The sequence below is a fragment of the Misgurnus anguillicaudatus genome, chromosome 19, assembly GCF_027580225.2.
Source record: "Misgurnus anguillicaudatus chromosome 19, ASM2758022v2, whole genome shotgun sequence".
Taxonomy (NCBI): domain Eukaryota; kingdom Metazoa; phylum Chordata; class Actinopteri; order Cypriniformes; family Cobitidae; genus Misgurnus; species Misgurnus anguillicaudatus.
The window spans coordinates 43,432,679-43,455,079 of NC_073355.2; the positions used below are offsets into that span (position 1 = coordinate 43,432,679).

The 22,401-nt window shown below is 37.1% G+C and overlaps 3 protein-coding genes and 1 long non-coding RNA gene across 5 annotated transcripts in view; 1 reads left to right on the forward strand and 3 right to left on the reverse strand.

Moving 5' to 3' along the window:
* Positions 1-22,401, reverse strand: part of LOC129425993 (E3 ubiquitin-protein ligase TRIM39-like) — a 315,525-nt gene that overhangs the window by 156,201 nt on the left and 136,923 nt on the right. The window lies entirely within an intron of this gene.
* LOC129436682 (uncharacterized) overlaps positions 1-22,401 on the forward strand; it is a 75,699-nt gene that overhangs the window by 24,944 nt on the left and 28,354 nt on the right. The gene's annotated exons all lie outside the window — the stretch shown is intronic.
* On the reverse strand, positions 2,092-3,463 carry LOC141351169 (uncharacterized). Of its 2 annotated transcripts, XR_012359408.1 has the most exons (3): positions 2,859-3,463; positions 2,723-2,779; positions 2,092-2,401 (listed from the first exon to the last, which is right to left on the reverse strand). It is a non-coding gene; the product is annotated as an uncharacterized lncRNA (long non-coding RNA). The 2 variants fall into 2 exon arrangements; XR_012359407.1 differs by having other exon boundaries at positions 2,723-3,463.
* LOC129425999 (butyrophilin subfamily 2 member A1-like) lies at positions 3,466-14,388 on the reverse strand. Its single transcript, XM_073857919.1, has 11 exons — positions 14,166-14,388; positions 13,631-13,981; positions 13,227-13,499; positions 12,983-13,090; positions 12,373-12,531; positions 9,705-9,930; positions 9,338-9,604; positions 5,211-5,311; positions 4,573-4,617; positions 4,397-4,423; positions 3,466-4,097 (listed from the first exon to the last, which is right to left on the reverse strand). Exons 1-11 carry the CDS (start codon positions 14,221-14,223, stop codon positions 3,553-3,555), a joined length of 2,160 nt encoding a protein of 719 aa, XP_073714020.1. The 5' UTR covers positions 14,224-14,388; the 3' UTR covers positions 3,466-3,552.

A 22,401-nucleotide genomic window follows, 5' to 3' on the forward strand; every position in this document is an offset into this window, starting at 1 on the left:
TACATATGCGGTCGGATTGATAATAGACGAGAGTATTCAACTGCAATATAGTTAACATTATTATTTCTCAAAACTTTGACAAAAACTATTTTCAAATGAACTGTATTCTTACAGTTATTCAAAGATGCACACATTATTCCGCATATGATTGAATATTAGACGAGAGTATATAACGGCAATGAACGTCTCATATGACAATAAATATCCACATATAACTTAAAAATGAAATGAATAAACAGACAAGGAAGCAGGATTGGAATGTAAATTGTATTATTATTAGTGGAAAAACAGCAATACTACTGAAATAATCTCTGAGGTAAACGCGCCAAACACTTTAAAATAAGTAATAACAGTGGAAAAAACTTGATTACGATTTGTTTTTCCCTAGTTTTACTACAAATAGGCTACGAGACCTTTTTTTTACCACGGTGGGCCGGTGGTATACGAAATTTCCCGGTAGATTTTTTGGTCCCACTCCGCCCCGTAGACAATTTGTTATTTCTCATTACCAAAACATGAGTTTGTAAATGCATATATTAAATGTAATATCATGTTGTTGCGGTAATAATAATTTGTGATAATGATAATCCATATAATGGTAATGACTTCACCCATTTAATATAATCTCATAGGCCTACATTAGATAACACTTTGAAGTGTTGTACATCATTATGTGGTAAAATGGACACAAAAGCGCAGACTTTTTGGTAAACATGATCATTATTTTAATTGGAATAGTGAAAAGAAAATAGAAAGAAAATTTGTATCAAATGGTAAAAAAATTAAATACTGAAATGTTCTGACCCAATCTGCAAAAGCCCAGCTAACATTTTTTTGTGATTTACTGTTTTCTAAATAAAGTCATCCTACATAAGTAAAAGGGTCAGAATGGCCAATTTAACCTATAGTTGGAATGTGACCTCTGCATTTAACCCATTCAGTGAGTTTAACACACACACAATGAGTTAACGTGACCAAAACTAGTAACACCTCTACACTGTCAGAAATAAAGGTACAAAAATGTACCTTTTCTGTCACTGGGCTGTACCCTTTCTAAAAGTTCAGCTTTGCACCTAAGGATTTCATTTTAGTACCTCAGAGGTACATACTGGGACCAAAGAGAGCTTATTAGGATCTCAAAAATACATATTAGTATCTCAAAGGCACATATTGGTACTAAATGTTTATATATCTGTACCTAATGGTCCAATTACATTTTTAAAGGGTGCTGCCCCACTGACAGCTAGGGTACATATTTAGACTTTTTTCTTACAATGTGGGTCATTAAGGTACGGTAATCTACCCAAAATTGTATTCTGTTTTGTATCCCTGTAAAGGTACCAAACAGAACTTAGGGTACAGCCCCAGTGACAGAGAAGGTACAGTTTTGTACCTTTATTTCTGACAGTGTAGTGTCTTGTGTACGACACAATTGGTGTCCTGTGTGACGATCAGTATACACTTTAGAAAAAAATTTACTTTGTCCAGAGACAAGAGAAATTTATTGACAAAAGAAAAACTGCTGCAAAAAAACTCACAACATACCGACATCATAACATTATCCAACGTTCATACATACATCAGCATCATGTTCCTTAAAAAACAATACCATTATAATGCATTACCAAAATGGGAAAATATAAAACAGCCTTTAGTCTATTATCAGTGTTACAGTGCAATAAATGAATGTTTATGTTGATTTTCTCTACATAACAGGTCAGGACCCTAAAATCTCTTGCACATCACTCTGAGTTTAACACATGTAAAGAGTTTATTAAGATCTTATTAATCTGCCGTATTGCTCATGAACTCTTGTATACAAACACTTAACACATGTTTATGCCACTGAAGTTGAGGTGGACCCCCAAATATTTATATGAAGCAACCTGATTAATGTCCTGACTGTTAACAACAACAGAGCTCCTATCTCTCACTGATCTGGGGTCTGTGATCACATCCTCAGTTTTATTAACATTAATCTGAAAGTATTATTATATCACAACAGCCAACAAATCTTTTCATTGCAGTTTTATAGATGTAACCTACAGGTACCCCATAAAAGGTGGTAAATGACCAGGCACAAGGCAGTGGTGAAGTTTTAACTCAGAACAGTTTTATTCAAACAAATAAAGGCATAAGGATGTAACGCAATTTCCAATGCAGATACCCACAAAGAAATCAAAAGAAATAAACCAAAATAAAACAAAGCGACCCCCGGATGGCCACAGGTTACCTATTCGTGTGAAGATAATGTGTTAGACAAATGTGCTCGCACTGCAATCCACTCACAGCAAATCACACTGCAGACCTAAAGAAAAAAAGACATAAGAGTGACCAAACCACCACACCATCATCCACCAGTGAAGGCAACCCCGCAGCCACCGATGGGTCAAAATGAAATCTACAAAAGAAAACAAAAACCAATATTAGCAACAGTGGGTACTGCAAATGAAATGCATAAACACTTTAAATGAACTAAAAATCATTCAGTTTGTTCCCCGATTGTGACCTTAGTTCTTGTATGGTCGACTTAAAGAAACAACACTTCAAGAGGCAAATTAAATATCAAATAAACGGTAACCGTGCATCCCTGCAAGGGAAAACACAATCCATTACTAAATAAATAAAACAGAAACCCAGATTTACATTCAACCTTCATATCAATAGATATAAAACAATTAAAACTTTATAAACCCTTTAAAAATAATAAAATAAACAATACCTCTACCATCCTTTATCTTGCTTTAATGATACTCAGGCAACCAGCAAGTCCTTAATACTAAAAACAACAAACAAAGTATAAATAAAATACAATAAAATACATGTGGTTCATTTTATTCAACCAATAAAATCACTACCTGCCAAACGATGCCTCATATGTTTGACACTAATATCACTAGTGTTTGATATACAACTGCAGACAAACGATCTTTACTCCTGCTGGTCTATTGCCATTACGCAATACATCACGCTGTGTTTTCTATTCAATCACCACACAGAAAGCGTACGAGAGACAGAAAAGCATTATTTAAAATGACTCGATGACTGATAATTTCCCATATAATATCAATGCCATACCTTAGCTTTGTCATAGCTACCTTTCGTAGATTAGCGGAAGGACCAAAGGAGGAAGTGAAAGAACGAATCATACCACTTCCTTTTATAGCACTAAGGCTGATGGGATTTGTAGTTCCCAAAACACACCCGTTACATAGACATAAATTTAATGACTTTAGTTTAGTTGGGTTTTCCCAGACAAGATCACACATGTTGAAGATAAAACCTCTACATTAACTCTTTTGATCTTATGGCCATGAAACTGATGAACTCTGGTGTGAATGACACGACTGTGTGATTGTTATTCATGTGTTTGATTGTTATACAGCATCACATGTATGCACAAAACTAATTTCTCTTAGGGGACAAAAAACTACCATCATCATTCATCATCACATGTTTCTGAAAATGAAAAACACATCAATGTGTATAATACCATTCAAAGTTACAAAAATAACTTAAGTAGGGGATTTTTATTTCTTAGATTAAATCTCATTAGAGATCACAGATGATAAGTGGTGCAGAGTTTTCAGATGTTATATAACCTAAAGAAACAACAGGATATAGTTTCTCATTAAAAGATTGATCAGTAAAAGAGTAGATATGACACATAGACTCCACATCATAAAAAGAGACTCGACCCTCCTCATAATCCACAAACACCCCGACTCTCTGAGGTGCCACACTCACGGAAAGATGAACAGATGATGGACCCTCACTAGCCCAATACTCTTTGTATCTCAAACCAGCCACCCAGTATCCACTCTTGGGATTCAGATAAATCCACCCTTTCCTCTCAACAGATTCTCTGGCCACACCAACAAACCACCAAGTTAACCCCTTCACCTCCACCTCATAGTAAAAACACCCTGAGGTGAATCCTTCATTTCCAAGAACACATGAACGGTTATTAAACTTGTTATTGGAGTTTTGATCTCCATCATTCACTGTTCCTGATTTTTCTTCATATCTCACTTGTTTCCCATCATCAGACACAATGAGAAGTGGATGAGCTGAATCAGGATCCAGAGTCACATTCACTGTTAAAATATTGAGATTTCTGCTTTACAGATGAATGTTGTAATAATGATGATAATAATATTATTAGTTTGTGTCTTTCTAGAACACAACATCACTTTACAGAGAAATAAACAAACATAAACACACTGCACAGAGAAATTTAACTGAAACAAAACAAGACAAATCTGAACAATATATGACAACAAATGAACACAGATGAAAAATATAAAGAGGATAAAAAACAATAAAACCACATACAGTCTCATCTAACAGCTGTAGATCTATAACACTTTAATGATGTCATCAAACTTTAACTTACCTGCATATTTTCTTAACAGTGATTTCACTAAAAACAGACAGACAGTAAAGAGTTAAACAGAGATCACAACAGAATTATACTTAAGATTGATTATGAGATTAAAACATTCACAATAAAATCTAATTAATCTGTGATATGACACACGGTTTTGCAAATGAAAGTTTATCTAAACTTACCCCTTTCAACAGTCCACTTCTCTCTTAGAGAAAATCTCTGATGTTCTAGAGAGTTCAAGATGTAAAGATAAGACAAATGGATTATGTAGAATAACATAACATAACAAAATGAAATATAAAAACAAGTACATACATAAACATTTCATTATTTTATGTTTTAAAGAATGATTTTATGTTTCTTATGTTGTTTATCAGAATTTGGTCTGATCATCTAAACTTAAATCACACAACAGAAACACAGATGTTTGTGTAAATATTTACAGTGCAGGTGGATCAGGCCCGGCTGCAGAATGAAATGACTGAGGGGGCATGTGAAATTGTTGAGGGGGCTTAACTTTATACCATCAATGATACACTGAGATCTCGCTTTGAAAAGACATTTTTAAATGCAGCGGTCCATAAAACACTCCATATGCAACCGCACAGCACAGGTAACCACATGGCCGCGGGAAAAATCTCCCTCTCGCCAACAGGGGGTGCTGCAGCACCCCCTGTTGGCGAGAGAGGGAGATTTTTTTAAGTAAAAAATATTTTGCACAATTTACATATTACTTATGAATATTTTGGGAAATTATTTTTTACACACGTAGGTTATTAAGTGTATTTTGGATTTTAATTTCATTACTGTCTGTGCCTACCCATCTCCGTGGCCTCATCCGAGCGCACTTTCTCCACCTTGCGTCTTTTGAAGACATGGGTACGCAGCACCATGACCCAGAAAAGACTCACACACCTTTGGCTGATGCATGCCCACACAGAAATTCTGAACTCCCTGGGCATTCGTCCCCTAGCTCATGAGAGACTTTGGACTTTATTATACAACCGGGGCAATGCGCCACGCCAGTGTCTTTTGCTAGAGTAAAAAGCGCGTTGATAATATGCGCAGTATTAACGGGATGACAACGCGGGTTTGTTATCACATACATGGATGCGAAGCAGCACAAAAACGCGTTTTAATATGAAAAATTAAAGGATTAAAATGTAAAAGATTATTATTGAGTCTCTTGGACATAAATGATGACCGATTATGAGACGTTAGAAGGCGCAAAGAGCTGCTTCATCTGTAGCTAAGTAAAATAAATGCTTTGCTTTAAACAAATGCATCTATTTGTAAATGTTTTTTAAATGCAACCCCACAAATTTATTGTATATAATGACTCTGTACCTGTGGATATGGTGAGATGAGAACGTTTGTAAATTCTTTATCTCTTGTTTGTAACAAATAAAGTATTTTTGGAGTACAAACCTTATATAAAGCCTAATATATTCTAAAAATGTAATTATACACCATGTATTTCTTTATACAATATCAGAACTAAACCCATTAATATTTTTGTTCAATTTATGAATTATTTAAAAATAATAGTACTATTTAGTAAAAAAAGAGCTATATAAAAATATACAAGGTATGTTACTGTGAGAATATTTTACCACTGTTAATCAACCTGTGATCCTAACTTAAAAACGAAAGTAAAATATGTTCGTCCGCATGGACATTGAAAATACGTTGTTATAATATTATATGTTGTATGTATATCTGAAGTTGTAATGAAAGCAATTTCCCCTGGGATTTTTAAAAGTATTTCTGCTTCTGATTAATAGCGCATATATTCATCTGAGAACTGATGATGTCTGTGTGTTTCAGACCCTGGCTGTGTGCACTGACTGAAGTGTATATGACAATAAAGTAGTGAAACTCAATGTATTTATTTAAAAAAAAACAATTTTCAAAGGAACTGTATTCTTACAGTTATTCAAAGATGCACACATTATTCCGCAAATTATTTGAATATTAAACGAGAGAATGTATATACGGCAATGGACGTCTCATATGGCAATAAATATCCACATAGGCTATATAACATAACAGCATAATGAAATGAATAAACAAACAAGGAAGCAGGATTGACGTGTAAATTGTATTATTATTACCGGAAAAACAGCAATATTACTGAAATAAACTCTGAGGTAGGCTAAATGCGCAACGAAACACGCTGTTAAGTTAATAAGCAATAAAAGTGGATAAAAAACATTATTATCTCTTAGAACTTTATATGACAAAAATTATATTTAAAGGAACTGTATTCTTACAGTTATTCAAAGATGCACACATTATTTCGCAAATTATTTGAATATTAAACGAGAGAATGTATATACGGCAATGGACGTCTCATATGACAATAAATATCCACATAGGCTATAACTTAACATAACAGCATAATGAAATGAATAAACAAACAAGGAAGCAGGATTGACGTGTAAATTGTATTATTATTACCGGAAAAACAGCAATATTACTGAAATAAACTCTGGGGTAGGCTAAATGCGCAAAGAAACACGCTGTTAAGTTAATAAGCAATAAAAGTGGATAAAAAACATTATTATCTCTTAGAACTTTATATGACAAAAATTATATTTAAAGGAAATGTATTCTTACAGTTATTCAAAGATGCACAAATTATTCCATATATTATTTCCTGTTTAAGAGCGCGTTCGTCTCTGGCCTCGCTCTGTTTTAGCTGATTTACAGATGCGGCGCATCTCCGTCTTTCAAACAGGTATCATTATAACCTTTATAACAATAGAGTAAACTTTATAGTTGCTTCCACTGTGTTTGTCTGATATGAATAACACACGTCGGCAAATTATTATTATTTGAAAATAATTTGTATTTATTATTTGCAAATTATTATCTTATTTGAATAGATTTGTATTGCTGCTTCCACAGGCATCAGGGTGTATTTTACAAACTATAGGCTATTGTTTTACCAGTGCTTATGTGTATTTAAATGTCTGAAATCTAAAATAAACATTATGAGGTTGAAAACACATGCATAGTGTTGATGACAGCGCTGAGCTCGTCCATCTGGCTCAGCGTCAACCAACGCGAAAGACATTTGAATCTGATAGTAATGTTACGTCACTGAACATTCTACTCATATGGGAATAAGGTTAAATTATTATTTAAATCAAAAGGATGAAAATTTTATTTGTAACCATGAATAGAAAAATAAAACAGAGGGGGCACAAATCAGATCTGAGGGGGCAATGCCCCCTTTTGCCCCCTCGTGGCGCTGGGCCTGAGGTGGATAAAGTTTGTGAACTCTTGATCATAATGACTGAGTTTCTCTCTTTTATTAGCAGTAACATCCACTGAGTGTTTCATGTATTGAGTGATTATTTCAGCTTCATATCAACACAAGAGTCAATAATATTTCTGCACTGATCCTCTTTACATATAAAACTCTTTATGTTCATCAATATTACTGAGATGTATTTTTATTTGAGATCATGTTAAAGAATCTCAGTCAGGTAGAGATCAGGACTCATGGGTCACTACAGAAACTGTTTTATCTTCTTCTGTTAAGATTGAAGTACAGATGACCGCACAACTCCTGATAAATATTAACTATAAATGACACACAGTCCAATCATGATGTTTGTCTTATTGTGAACTGTAACATCAAGACTGTTAGAAACACTCTTTATAACTTTATATAATTCACACAATTACAATTCAGCTGAAGTTCACACTGGGCAGTGATTCTTGTTTTCAGTCTTGTGTCATTGATTAAACTTCTGTCACGGTAGGAAATCCACTGTTTCCTCCGTGTCATGTGTGTGTGTGTTTGTTTGTCACTCAACTCTGCCATGTGCTCGTTAGAGTGAGTCAGTTCACCTGTGCGTTAATTGTCTCGCTCCAGCTGTTCAGCATTACATCTCCTCCATATAAACTCACATGACTTTCTGTTCCCTGCCAGATTCTTTCATTGTGTTCGGTCTTGTGTTGTTTGGGTTCTCGTGTCGTTTGGATTACAGTTCTCAGTTGGATGTGTATTGTCGTCGTCTTCTTGTGGATGTTCCGTGTTCAGTCTGGATTTCACCACTGCTCACCACGCCACCAACGTCGCACTCAAACATCAACTTCCACCGTAGTCTTCGCCACCATTCCCAGCAACATCAACACCGGACTGTGTCACTTCCGCATTGACTCTCAATACTCTCTCTTTGTTTATATTTAATAAACATTGTTTGACATTTCCCCTGCAGTTGTTTCCACTCCTTACGTGTCATTACAGAAGAATCTGGCCAAACATGGAAGCAGCGGGGGAACAACCCATTTCCGCGTTGGAGGAATTTCTCCAGCGATCATTGGCTAGGATGGATCATCCGGACAAAGCAATCGATGATATGCGGAAGGCCGTCCATGCAATGATGGCGAAAGTTTCCAAGCTCTCACAGCGATCTCCTCACACCACGCTACCCACTGCGCCACCCACGCCGCCCGCATCATCTTCACCTCCAGGGGGTAGTTCTTTTCATGAGCCCCGACTACCGATCCCGGAGAAATATTCTGGTGAGCCGAACTATTGTCGTACATTTCTGTCACATTGCTCTCTTCATTTTGCCCAACAGCCCCGGTCATTTTTTCTGGAAGAGACTAAGGTTGCCTTCACTCTATCCCTGCTTACCGGTAAGGCTGCCCTCTGGGGGACGGCGGTGTGGGAGAATAAGGACATCTGCTGCTCCTCGTTCGCCCTGCTATCCCAGGAGATGAAGAGAGTTTTCGATCGCTCCGTCGCCGGGAAGGAGGCCGCCCGTCTCCTCACGGATCTTCGACAGGAGGAGCGGTCGGTCTCGGACTATGCCATCGAGTTCCGGACCCTGGCGGCGGAGTGCAGGTGGAACGAGGAGGCGCAGTGGGATCACTTCCTGCATGGGTTGGCGGATCGGATCCAGCGAGAGATCGTCACGGCGGAGTTACCCACGACGCTCAACGGACTGGTGGAAGCGAAGTTTCCGCCGGCGGTCTCTCAGATCCGGAGCCCATGCAGGTGGAACGAGCTCGGTTACCCCGGGAGGAGAGGAATCAGCGGAGATCCCTCGGTTTGTGTATGTACTGCGGTGAGCCGGGTCATCAGTGTCAGCGATGCCCGGTAAAAGACCAAGCCCGGTAGTAAGACAGAGGCTACTATCGGGCGGGATCTCTGCCAGCAAGACCTCGACATCATCCACTCTCCTTCCGGTGAGGCTACGGTGGTCCACCAAATCTCACTCTGGTCACGCACTTCTGGATTCGGGGGCGGAGGGTAACTTCATCGACAGTTCACTTGCACGTAAGCTCCAGTTACCCGTCATTCCACTCACCCACCAGATTGCGCCCTTCGCCCTCAATGGACATCAGTTGCCCACCATCAAGCATACTACTGCACCCATCACACTCATCACCTCTGGCAACCATACGGAGACTATTAAATTTTTCATTACTGACACTGCTCTCTCTCCTATAGTTCTTGGTCACCCCTGGCTCCATTTCCATAACCCCAAGATAGACTGGAAACTGGGTTCTGTTACCAGCTGGAGCGAGGAGTGTCATAAGTCCTGTCTTGTCTCTGCATGTTTATCTGTGTCTGAGTCTGTGTTTCAGGGGGAAGCAGTGGATTTGTCTAACGTGCCCGCGGAGTACCACAACCTGAAGGAGGTGTTCAGTAAGTCTCGGGCTGATTCTCTACCTCCGCATCGTCCCTATGACTGTGCCATAGATTTATTGCCAGGTACGTTTCCGCCTAAGGGCAAGTTATATTCTCTGTCTGTTCCGGAGATGGAGGCCATGGAGAAATACATTTCTGATTCTCTGGCAACGGGGTTCATCCGCCCTTCCTCTTCTCCAGCGGGGGCGGGGTTCTTTTTTGTGGGGAAGAAGGACGGATCCTTGCGACCTTGTATTGATTACCGAGGGTTGAACAACATCACGGTAAAGAATACCTATCCTTTGCCGTTGATGTCTTCAGCTTTCGAGAGGTTGCAGGGAGCGTCCGTCTTCACTAAATTGGACTTACGTAATGCATATCATTTGGTCCGTATTAGGAAGGGGGATGAATGGAAGACTGCATTTAACACCCCTAGAGGCCATTTTGAGTATTGCGTCATGCCTTTCGGGCTAACGAACTCGCCGGCAGTCTTCCAAGCACTCGTTAATGACGTGTTGCGAGACATGGTAGATCAGTTCATATATGTTTACCTGGATGACATATTGATTTTTTCTTCGTCTCTCCAGGAACATTTGCAACACGTACGACGAATGCTTCTGCGGTTGCTAGAGAATGGGCTTTTTGTCAAGGCGGAGAAATGCGTTTTTCATGCACAGTCTGTTTCTTTCCTAGGACACATCATTTCGACTGAGGGTGTCCGCAAGGATCCTGAGAAGGTTAAGGCTGTGGTAGATTGGCCATCCCCAGAGCAATGGTCAAACCGAACGAGCCAATCAGGATGTCGAAAGGGTGTTACGATGTTTGGTTTCCAAAAATCCTTCGTCCTGGTGTCAGCAACTCTCAATTGTGGAGTACGCACACAATTCTCTGCCAGTGTCATCTACGGGCATGTCTCCATTTATGTGTAGTTTAGGGTACCAACCACCTAATTTTGTCAGTACGGAATCCGAGGTATCGGTCCCCTCCGCAAACGCACTAGTCCAGAGGTGTCACCGTACCTGGACCAGAGCTCGTAGAGCTTTGCTCCAGGCAAGGTCGCGCACCAAGGCCAAGGCCGATCGCCACCGGTCGAGGCCTCCCCGTTACGTCATCGGTCAAAGAGTGTGGCTTTCAACCCTGAATATTCCGATGCGTTCCGTCTCGAATAAGCTTGCTCCCAAATTTATTGGCCCGTTTTCTGTTACCAAGATCATTAATCCGGTAACAGTGCGTCTTAGCCTTCCACCGGCGTACAGGAGGGTTCACCCCGTCTTTCATGTTTCCAAAATTAAACCGGTGATTTCATCCCGTCTTAATCCGCCTGCCCCGGTTCCCCCCCCCGCCTCGTATCGTTAATGGGGAGACCACATATTCGGTTAACCGTATTCTGGACTCCAGACGGAGGGGACGCGGATTTCAGTACTTGGTGGATTGGGAAGGTTACGGTCCGGAGGAGAGAGGATGGGTTCCTGCTCGAGACATACTGGATCATCGCCTTATTGATGATTACAATCGACAGGTAAAGCAGGCTGGGAACGTCAAGGGGCATTCCTAGGGGAGGGGGTACTGTCACGGTAGGAAATCCACTGTTTCCTCCGTGTCATGTGTGTGTGTGTTTGTTTGTCACTCACCTCTGCCATGTGCTCGTTAGAGTGAGTCAGTTCACCTGTGCGTTAATTGTCTCGCTCCAGCTGTTCATCATTACATCTCCTCCATATAAACTCACATGACTTTCTGTTCCCTGCCAGATTCTTTCATTGTGTTCGGTCTTGTGTTGTTTGGGTTCTCGTGTCGTTTGGATTACAGTTCTCAGTTGGATGTGTATTGTCGTCGTCTTCGTGTGGATGTTCCGTGTTCAGTCTGGATTTCACCACTGCTCACCACGCCACCAACGTCGCACTTAAACATCAACTTCCACCGTAGTCTTCGCCACCATTGCCAGCAACATCAACACCGGACTGTGTCACTTCCGCATTGACTCTCAATACTCTCTCTTTGTTTATATTTAATAAACATTGTTTGACATTTCCCCTGCAGTTGTTTCCACTCCTTACGTGTCATTACAACTTCATGTTAAGTGTAATTCACACACATTTATCACACAACACTGTAAATATGTTTAACACAGTTTTTAAATATAGACATAAAACACATGGAAACATCAATGTTATTTTATCAAAGATTATAAGATAAATGTTTATGTATCTAAATTACTATTAAATTAAATACAGGTGATTATAACATGATTATTTATTAATATTTAATGAATCAAAACAGTTTTTCAATTTACAATAAAATAATAACATAAATAACCAACAGACAAAATTACCATTTTTTAGTCTCTGATCTTCACTCTTTAGTCTCTGATCTTCACTCTTTAGTCTCTTGTCTTCTCTCGTTAGTCTCTGGTCTTTACTCTTTAGTCTTTGATCTTCACTCTTTAGTCTCTGATGTTCACTCTTTAGTATCTGATCCTTTCTTTGTTGTTCTGAAAAGAAAAAAAAAAACATTAACTTGATATAATTATTTCTTAACAACTACAGGCATAACAACTAATGTACAAAGTACAAACATCCAACATTATTTTATAAAGATTATTTTCTGGTTTAAATATTGATTTGTCCACTTGACACGGTGATGTCTTTAAAGGTTACTGTATGCAGTTCAGTTTACAGCACACAGCACAGATCATAAAACTGTCTGAAAAAATATAAACTCTTTATTTTTAAGCACTACAGTATAAGAAGTGAAATCTCAGATCACGGTGTGTTCAGTTGAAGATGAAGTGAATCTAAACCTGAAAAACTTCACACTGAACTCCACTAACTGATGAGATGTTCAATGCTGACAAAAACAAAATTTCTTTAAATCTAACCAACCTAAGCTAACACTATATACAGTACATACATTATAATAACTATAACAAACATGAATGTTACCTCTGTGTCTATAGATGAACACAGCAATCAGTAATCCAGCGATCACACCGAGCACAGATCCAACAGAAATCAAGATCATTAATGTCCTCCAAGAGTTAAACATTTTACCTGTAAAACAAAACTTTCTTTATCTAATATCATTGATTATATTCACTTGAATTATGAATATTTTCATGTATTACTGCATCAAATCATCTTAAGACAAAATTAGCAACATACTCAGAATCAGTGTTTGTGTACTTACTTGATGTAATAATCTCAGTCTCCATCATGTGATGTCTCAGTTTGACTCTACAGTGATATTTACTGTCTCTGTTATATACAGTGATCATGTGTTTCACTCTGAATCCATCTGTCTCTCTCTGTGCGTCTGTATTTTCAGATGTCAAAGTGACTCCTTCACTGTCCAGCCACACAAGTTCAGGTTCAGGGTACCAACCTTTAGATTCACACTGAAGATGAAGTCCACCAGAAACATCAAATCCATCTACAGTGATGAGTGGAGGACTTCCTACAGCTACACATCAAGAATGAAAAAAAAAAAACATTAATTTAGTGATTATTATTCTGCCTATGAGCTTGTTTAATTCTGGGAGATATAACATACAACATACAAAACTCGTTTAATGTTTTTAGTGGTTTGCTCACCTTCAACTCTGAGATCAACAGTAATGTTATCACTCCTGGATTTGGACTGAATAAAACACTTATAAAGTCCTTCATCAGAGATCTGAACTCTTGATAGTTTAAGTGATGTGTTTCCTTTCTGTAGTTCATCTTTAAACACTTCAGTTCTTCCTCTGTACGACTGAAGCTGATTTGTGTTTTTATCTTCATGATCTTCATAGAGATGAACTACTGAGTCTTTAAGATCAACTCTAAACCACTCGACTCTCATGTTTACAGCACTGATGTTGGGTTTGAGAGAACAGGGCAGAATCACATCTTCACCAGATACAGCGAGGAGAGGAGCTACAGGTCCAACAACAGCAAACTGATCTGTAAGAGACAGAAAACAGGTCTAAAATCTGCTGTCAGAGAGGTGTTGTGTGGATTCATTCTGTTAAAATTAAAGAATCCATACATGAAAAATAAATGAATGGTCATTGTTTGTAACAATGGGCTTATAAACAGTTTTAACCACAAAAAGTTAATATTATAGTTATAATGTGTGAATATTTACCTGCTGTTGAATCTGTGATTCCAATAATAATCATCAGAGTCACACAAATGAACTCCATCACTCCAAAACACAGCTTCTTAAAAACATGACAAAATAAAAAATGTTTTTAGACACAAACACATTTACAAAAACAAATACAAACAAATTTGTTCACAATCGTCTACAGCGTCTTAATAAATTCTGTTTATGGGAGTTTGTGGGATCAAGCAGAAACTTGTTTAATTTTACTTTCACTTATGAGCTCCTCCCATCATTCTGATAAACATGAGTTAATTTTCTCTGTTTGTGTTGACTGAATAACTTTCATTAATTATAAGGTTTAACATGAATTTGTGGTGTTTCAGGTGTGGGATGGTCATATTCTTACTGTTTCATGGGTCAAAAATTTTAGAAGATTATGTGCAATCTGACATTTACATTATTTAGCTTCAGATTAGTGACAGTTTTCATTTTCAGTGCCAAACATTTGACTGCACACAGTTTGTGTGGTGATCTTTAGCCCGTGTGAAATGGTTTTATAAGTTCGTTGGAAACATCATTGTGTCTGGTATCTCATCAGTCAGGTTTGTCTGGTTTAACTCACCTCACAGAGACTCAAATGTGCTCTGTTGAAATCCAACATTAAGCAGATTTCCAGTGGCAATGGTTTTGGACCCAGAGGTTCATTCCTCAAGTTAGACTCAACAAACAGATGATAAAGAATCAAAAGCAGAATAAAACACAGATCAACACAGCTGTGCTGTAATCCTGAAGAGGTGCCATATTGAGACAACAACACCCAAAGAAAAGTCCATGCAGATTTTTGTGGGACAAAGTGAAGATATAATCTGTCACAAGCACTGAAGAGTGTAAATTAGGTGTGACTGATACATTAAAAGTTCATTGATATTGCAAACAGTTCATAATTTTCTCAACAAGTGGGTGCAATGAGACCTGGGGCCTCATTTATAAAGCATGCTTACACACAGATTTTATCATAAAGTGTGTGTACGCAAAAATCCACGACAAAGTACATATTTATAAAAACTGTCTTTGACGTGGAAAAGTGTTTAGTGTGTAAGGGGTCCAAATGTGACCCCATCCATCCGTTTGGCCCAACGACGGAATCCAAACGAAGGGTAATAGCGCGTTCGGTCTTTTCCGGCGCTTGCAGGTAACGTTTTGGCATTTATGTAATTTTGTATTATTATCTCTTATCTGACTCCAAAAAGATAAAGATATCGTTTACATTATATTACAAATCGGATTGATTATTACTTTTAAAACTTACAGAATTTAGATGGATGTTTGTTTATTTATTCTGATAAAGCTCTGGTATTACACTCGTTCATTCGGTTCTCATAGTCGCACATGATCCTAGTACGGGCCTCATAATTAATATACTGGTCAACGGTCATAAGCGAATCAGTATTGGTCGCTGCCAGTCTGCCAGAGGTTGGACTATACGCTTAAGCGGCCGCTTTCTGCGTGCTCAACTTTAAACATACTTTATTTAGTCCCCTTAGAGGTGACACTTAATTATAACAACACTTATTTCTAATCAAATTAATGAATAGAATAATATTGAAATAAACAGAGGTTGAGGCTGACCCTATTTAGAGTAATCAGAAATGTTACTCTAAACGGAAACACAGCCTCCACGCTTCTAAGTACACTTAAACTAACGCCAATTGCTAGTCGTATCTCTCAAATCCTCAGCTGATGTATTATTCACTATCTAACTGGGATTGGGCCGATCCTAGCCTGATTTCTGTCCTTACGGTAACTACGGATACAACGGTATTACTTGCAGTGTCAACATTTACCGAGCAACACAGAATAAAGTCAAACATAACAATTTATTAACCAGGTAGGTAGCACATAATTCAGAAGCCAATTTACATTCCAATTCAAATACGAAACAAACGAAAAACCATTGCATACCTGGTAAGGAGATGAAGATCTGGTTACAGATTCCTCAAAGTAAAATAAAAAGAAACATGATGCTATATCAAAGATACAGCATCATGGGGGTGCATTTCTACATATTGAAAGTCCCACCTAAATCTTCTACACATCTCCTTAAATAACCAGAGAACAAAGCATATAGGGTGTAGCCTAATATACATACAGTGGGTGATTGGTCAACATGTCTAAGTAAGGAGTTGTCTCCTAACATTAGGTTAAGTTCACTTATTTATTGTCACAGATTAACATTGAATCCTGTTGCCATATTAACAAACCCAAATGTACCACTTGCATTAAAACACTTCATATAACACCAAACAAGACCAGTTTTAGATACTTTGTGTATACAGAATGTAGCATTCCATATACAGTTTGCTTGAGAACATGAGAAGAGGGGGACGAGAAAGTGTGGGACACCATGGGGTAACTGTCTTGGGGGGTAGATGTGAATTCTTGAGAAAGGTTTCAGATGATAGTTCAACAGGAATTAGGAAGCGATTCCCTGTGGATTCAGCCATTTGCTGCTGGCTTCAGGAAATACCTTTTGTCAGGGTTTGGCACCACCTTACAGCTCTTACAAGTGCCACATCAGGGTCTGAGCAGACGTTTGCTTGTCCAATTGCAGGTTTTTGGAAAATAAGCCATTCTTGCTGCTCAAAAGGATTTAAACATTAACAGTTTTTAATCAGTTAAAGACAAAAATCTGCAACTATTCAGCTGTGCACAATTTTAAGCTCATTTGTTATTTATAGATTTCATGTCTGAAAGTGAGGCATACGTGCCTTTTATGCGTATGAATCACACATGCACATTTTTGAGAAATTATCGTAAGATCACATTTAGGATGACGTTCCACACAACACTTTATAAATGAGACCCCAGTTCTCTGGTTTGTTCATGTGATGTGAGAGCAGCCCCCCCCCTCTCTCTCTCTCTCTCTCTCTCTCTCTCTCTCTCTCTTTTACACTGTAAAAAATCTGTACGAATTACAGTATGTCTGCCAGTAATTTACTGTAGATTTTACATTTATGTTATTTAATGGCAACAGTTTGTTCAAAGTTAAATGAACAAGAAACATGTTCAGTCTTTATCTTCTACAGTAAGTTACTGGCAACCAGCTGCATAATTACAGCATTTTTTTTACAGTGTAAGGACTAATAAAAAAATAAACTATATAATAAACATTTGTGTGACTTCAGTACTCAAGAATATACATTTTTTAATTTTATGTTATTTTAAACCTAAGTGTTTACCTTATGTTATTTTTAAATCTAAAAATTCATCTATAATTACCCTCCCTACTTAGATTTACAACATGTTCAATACATCCATCAGTATCAACCCATTAGGTGAAAAAATGGACACCAAAGCTCAGACTTTTTGGTAAACATCATCACTGTTTAATTTGAATAGCAAAAAATTGAGTTGGAAAAATTCTTCTATGGTAAAACATTACAATACTTGCCAGGATTTCACAGACAGTTTTACAAATATTATTTAATGTGACAAAACCAAAATGAAATCAATAAGAAAAAAACAAATGACTACAAAAGATTTATTGATGTGACACATGTGTTTAACACATTGAAGAAAATGTTGCTTTGTGATCTAACAGTCAACATCTCTGAACAATCATTTTCCAAGCAAATGTAAAATGTTCATTCACAATCTTTTGTTAAATATTTTTCTTTGTCTCACTTTGTCCTCACAATGAGCAAAATACGATCAATTACCAACAAAGTATAATCAGAAGTCATGAACATTTACACAAACTGAAGTCAGAACTGTGACAGGACTTCACAAAGTGACTACAGGAATATTTTAAACAAAACATGCTGATGATTTAATGAAGTGTGTTATTTAATGTTGATAATACTGTAAGTCATAATGTCAGTCTCTATCAGGATAATGATGTTGTCTGTTACCTAAAGTTAGTCAACTCTGTTCTAAGTTAAAACTTTTACTCAATCATGAGACAGAGATGGAGAAGAACATCAGAAAGATAAAGTGATGATAAAATAAAGGCCCTATTTTAATGATTTAAGCGTATTGTCTACACTACAGTATGAGGATGTCATTCAATCTCGAGCATTAAGATGCATTTTAAGAGCTGCTAAAACTACACACATAGCTGCTATGCGAGTGGAGTTGTCTGAAATGCCTTTATATTTATGGTGTCAAACTATTATCTATAGCATATTGGATTAATTTAATGGGTCATAATAAAGATCATTTAGCTAGAAAAATTCAAGAAGAAATTTGGGAAATTAGACAGATAAAGGGATCAGGTTTTGTATTGAAAGCTAATATGGGCAAAAGAAATTAACCTGGATAAAAGAAAGTGTGGACCAACTATCACAATATCACCAATGCTGCTTTGGTTTTTTAGTGAATCACAAATAGACCTCACAATATATGAACAAAAATGCAAAAGGGAGAAAGTGGAGGGGATATAAAATCAATGACAATAAAACATATCAAAACTGTTCATTATTCATCTTTTCACATTTATACACTGTTAACCCTTGCTGTAGATTTCTGGGTAAATAACTGTAAAATTGGCAGTATTTAGCTTTAACATCGGTGAAAGGTATTTTACTGTGATATGAGGTGCAGTTATGCTGGACTACAGTAAATTACTCTTTGCACCAATTAAGGAAAATAACTGTAATATTATCTGGTAAATTACTGGCACACACATACACACACATCCACAAGTGCAGGTGTCACCAATTCGCCTTGATAAACTTGTTTGTTTGTTTGTTTACTCGTGCTGTGTTGAACAATATAATAGTGGATTGTATGTTTAAAAGCTGAAAATGAGTAAGTAAACTGTTAAAATATTTGTGAGTGTCTTTTAACCCTCAAGAGTTCCTTTAAAAAACTTCCTTAAGTGTTCCTAAGGCCACAAAATGACACCTTCCCAAAACTGCTCTAAATATGTCATACGTCAATATTTTCTTTCATTTTAAACGATGCCATCTTTTAGAACTACTTCTGCCTGAAACATACATATCAAATATTAATATAATTTGTGAAAATTTTAACAGAAAAAACAAAAAAACTAAATATTTTCCAAAAAACACATTTGAACCACCATGTGATTATTATTATTATTATACCCTGAGATGGGTCAAAGATTGGTAGCAACATTGATTTTCATGCATTTTTATTTTTTGAACAGAGTCAGATTTTATAAAAAACTTCCTTAAGTGTTCCTACGGCCACAAAATGACACCTTCCCAAAAACGGCTCTAAAAATATCATACGTCAATATTTTTTTTCATTTTAAACGATGCTATCTTTTAGAACTACTTCTGCCTGAAACATACATATCACATATTAATATAATTTGTGGAAATTTTAACCCATTATATGCCTGTTTGTTTACATTAGCCCATGTTTTTTTAACATAAAAAAACAAAAAAACTAAATATTTTCCAAAAAACACATTTGAACCACCATGTGATTATTATTATTATTATACCCTGAGATGGGTCAAAGATTGGTAGCAACATTGATTTTCATGCATTGTTATTTTTTGAACAGGGTCAGATTTTATAAAAAACTTCCTTAAAGGCGGAGTCCACGATGTTTGAAAAACGGTTTGGAGAAGGAGACGGGCCGACTACCAAAACACACTTATCAATCAAATCAAATCAAATGCCGGTTTGCGTATGTGTGGGGCGGGTCTATCAACAGAAGGTCCAGATTCTATTGGGGTAGGGGCGTGTTTGTTTAGGTGATTTCAAATATCAACATTGGCTTTCAAACATCATGGACTCCGACTTTAAGTGTTCCTAAGGCCACAAAATGACACCTTCCCAAAAACTGCTCTAAAAATATCATACGTCAATATTTTCTTTCATTTTAAACAATGCAGTCTTTTAAAACTACTTCTGCCTGAAACATACATATCAAATATTAATATAATTTGTGGAAATTTTAACCCTTTATATGCCTGTTTGTTTACATTAGCCCATGTTTTTTTTAACAGAAAAAACAAAAAAACTAAATATTTTCCAAAAAAACACATTTGAACCACCATCTGATTATTATTATTATTATACCCCGAGATGGGTCAAAGATTGGTAGCAACATTGATTTTCATGCATTGTTATTTTTTGAACAGGGTCAGATTTTATAAAAAACTTCCTTTAGTGTTCCTAAGGCCACAAAATGACACCTTCCCAAAACCTGCTCTAAAAATATCATACGTGAATATTTTTTTTCATTTTAAACGATGCAGTCTTTTAGAACTACTTCTGCCTGAAACATACATATCAAATATTAATATAATTTGTGGAAATTTTAACCCTTTATATGCCTGTTTGTTTACATTAGGCCATTTTTTTTAACAGAAAAAAACAAAAAACTAAAAATTTTCCCACAAAAAAACATTTGAACTACCATTTGATTATAATTATTATTATACCTTGGGATGGGTCAAAGATTGGTAGCAACATTGATTTTGATGCATTGTTATTTTTTGAACAGGGTCAGATTTTATACAAAACTCACACTTGTGATCCTAAGGCCAAAATGACACCTTCCCAAAACCTGCTCTAAAAATATCATACATCAATATTTTTTTCCACTTTAAACTATTAAATATTTTAACACTACGTCTTCCTGAAACATACATGTCAAATATTAATAAAATTTGTGGAAATTTTAACCCTTTAAATGCCAATATGTTAACGTTAATCGAACCACAGTGTTCAGCTGATGTCGTAAAACCTTTTGTGGGACATCGTAGCCCAAATAGTGACCTGTCCTGATTTCTCACTCCAGAGACTGAGAGCTAATACATTTTTTATCTGTAAACACCGGTCAGGATGAGCAGCCCCACATAAGCCTGCAGTTTCTCTGTCTCAAGATCTCTCCAGTCTGTGACTGTCTCCCATGTAGGTTTTTCATGGCCCCAATATGCTGCAGGATTTCATGCATCAGCATCAATGAAAAGCTTGAAGTCAGGGCTGATTCGGGCAGTGGCATAGTTTGTGAGCCCTGGGATCAAATCTCTGGCTGCTGGAAAGTAGCGGAGCGTCTCCATGTTTGTGGGAGACCAGAAGATTTTTCAATTTTTGACGTCCATCCTGCCGCCACTTCATCCATCTTCTCTCCGCTCTCACCTTGTGACAAGTCTTCTGAAGATCTCTCTAATGAATTAGACTCCAGCTGGTCTACTTCTACCTCTGAGGCCTCCGTGTCGACCTCAGAATCCTCGGAGGAAGATGAGGAGCCATCCTCGCTCTTGAAGTGCATGATTATTTCAGGAGCCTTATGTGTGCTGTAATGCCTTGCCATTTTCACTACTTCTGCTATACTGTTCATACTTATAGCAGTGTATTTGCATAAACAACATGAGCGAGAAACAAAATGAAGATTGATTTTGTTTCGGTTCTGGCCTCTCATCGTTTTTATTACTGAATTAGTTTATAACGCAGAATGTGCCTTTCAAAGAGAGAAGAATTTGGATATGTTGAATATGCCCCCCATGCCCCACTCATCACCGACCCCACCCCGACATCACCCCACCCCCTTACCACTCAGACACACTTTTTTGACACACACACACAAATTTTCAACATTAAAGGTTTATCTTTTCAGGAGCTATGCGGTCCGCAGAAAACAGCAAAAATTGTGACATTTTGATGAATGCATGAAATGGTAAAAAGTAGCGCCACCTGGTGGACAAGTATAAAAATTAAAACTTCAAGGCCAGTAGTTTAAAATGATATATTGACATAAAGGTATGTATTAGTTTATGTTAAGATAAATGGGGGGTCAAAAATGGTGGTTATAATGGTTTTCAATGGGGCATTTTTTGTCCGAAGGAACACATTAGTCGGTTTTTGCGTAGCTTAGCCATTTTAAGCTAATTAAAAAAACTGAAACCAATATTCTAAAATGTATCAAAAATGATTAACCTTTGGCAAGTTTGGGCAATATTCAATCATCACAGTCAAGATGGTTTAAAAATCAAAATCAAAATGGCACAAAATGTCCCTAGGAACTCTTAAGGGTTAAACACATAAAGTTAAGGTTCCAAATAGCTTCCTGATTAGCAAGTTTTTAGCATCTCCTATCAACGTTAACCCTTGTGCATTGTTCAAATTCACTGCCCTTTCGTGTTGTTCGTGGCCAAAAATGCCACTAAATGAAACTGTTGTAAAATGTATCAGATTCATATAAAAAAATATTAATCTGTTAATCAACCTCAATACTGATCAAAATTACCAAATATTTACAAAAATTCCATGATTGTAACTCTTTAAAACATTTA

What these genes read in the sequence shown, in the direction of transcription:
- LOC129425999 (XM_073857919.1), bottom strand. Translation starts at nt 14,223, where the DNA reads ATGGAGTTCATTTGTGTGACTCTGATGATTATTATTGGAATCACAGAT. An exon ending in GTTCATCTATAGACACAGAG is followed by an intron (nt 12,532 to 12,982) that starts GTAACATTCATG and finishes TTTTCTTTTCAG; the next exon opens with AACAACAAAGAAAGGATCAG. An exon ending in GTGGGTGAGTGGAATGACGG is followed by an intron (nt 9,605 to 9,704) that starts GTAACTGGAGCT and finishes GGACCACCGTAG; the next exon opens with CCTCACCGGAAGGAGAGTGG.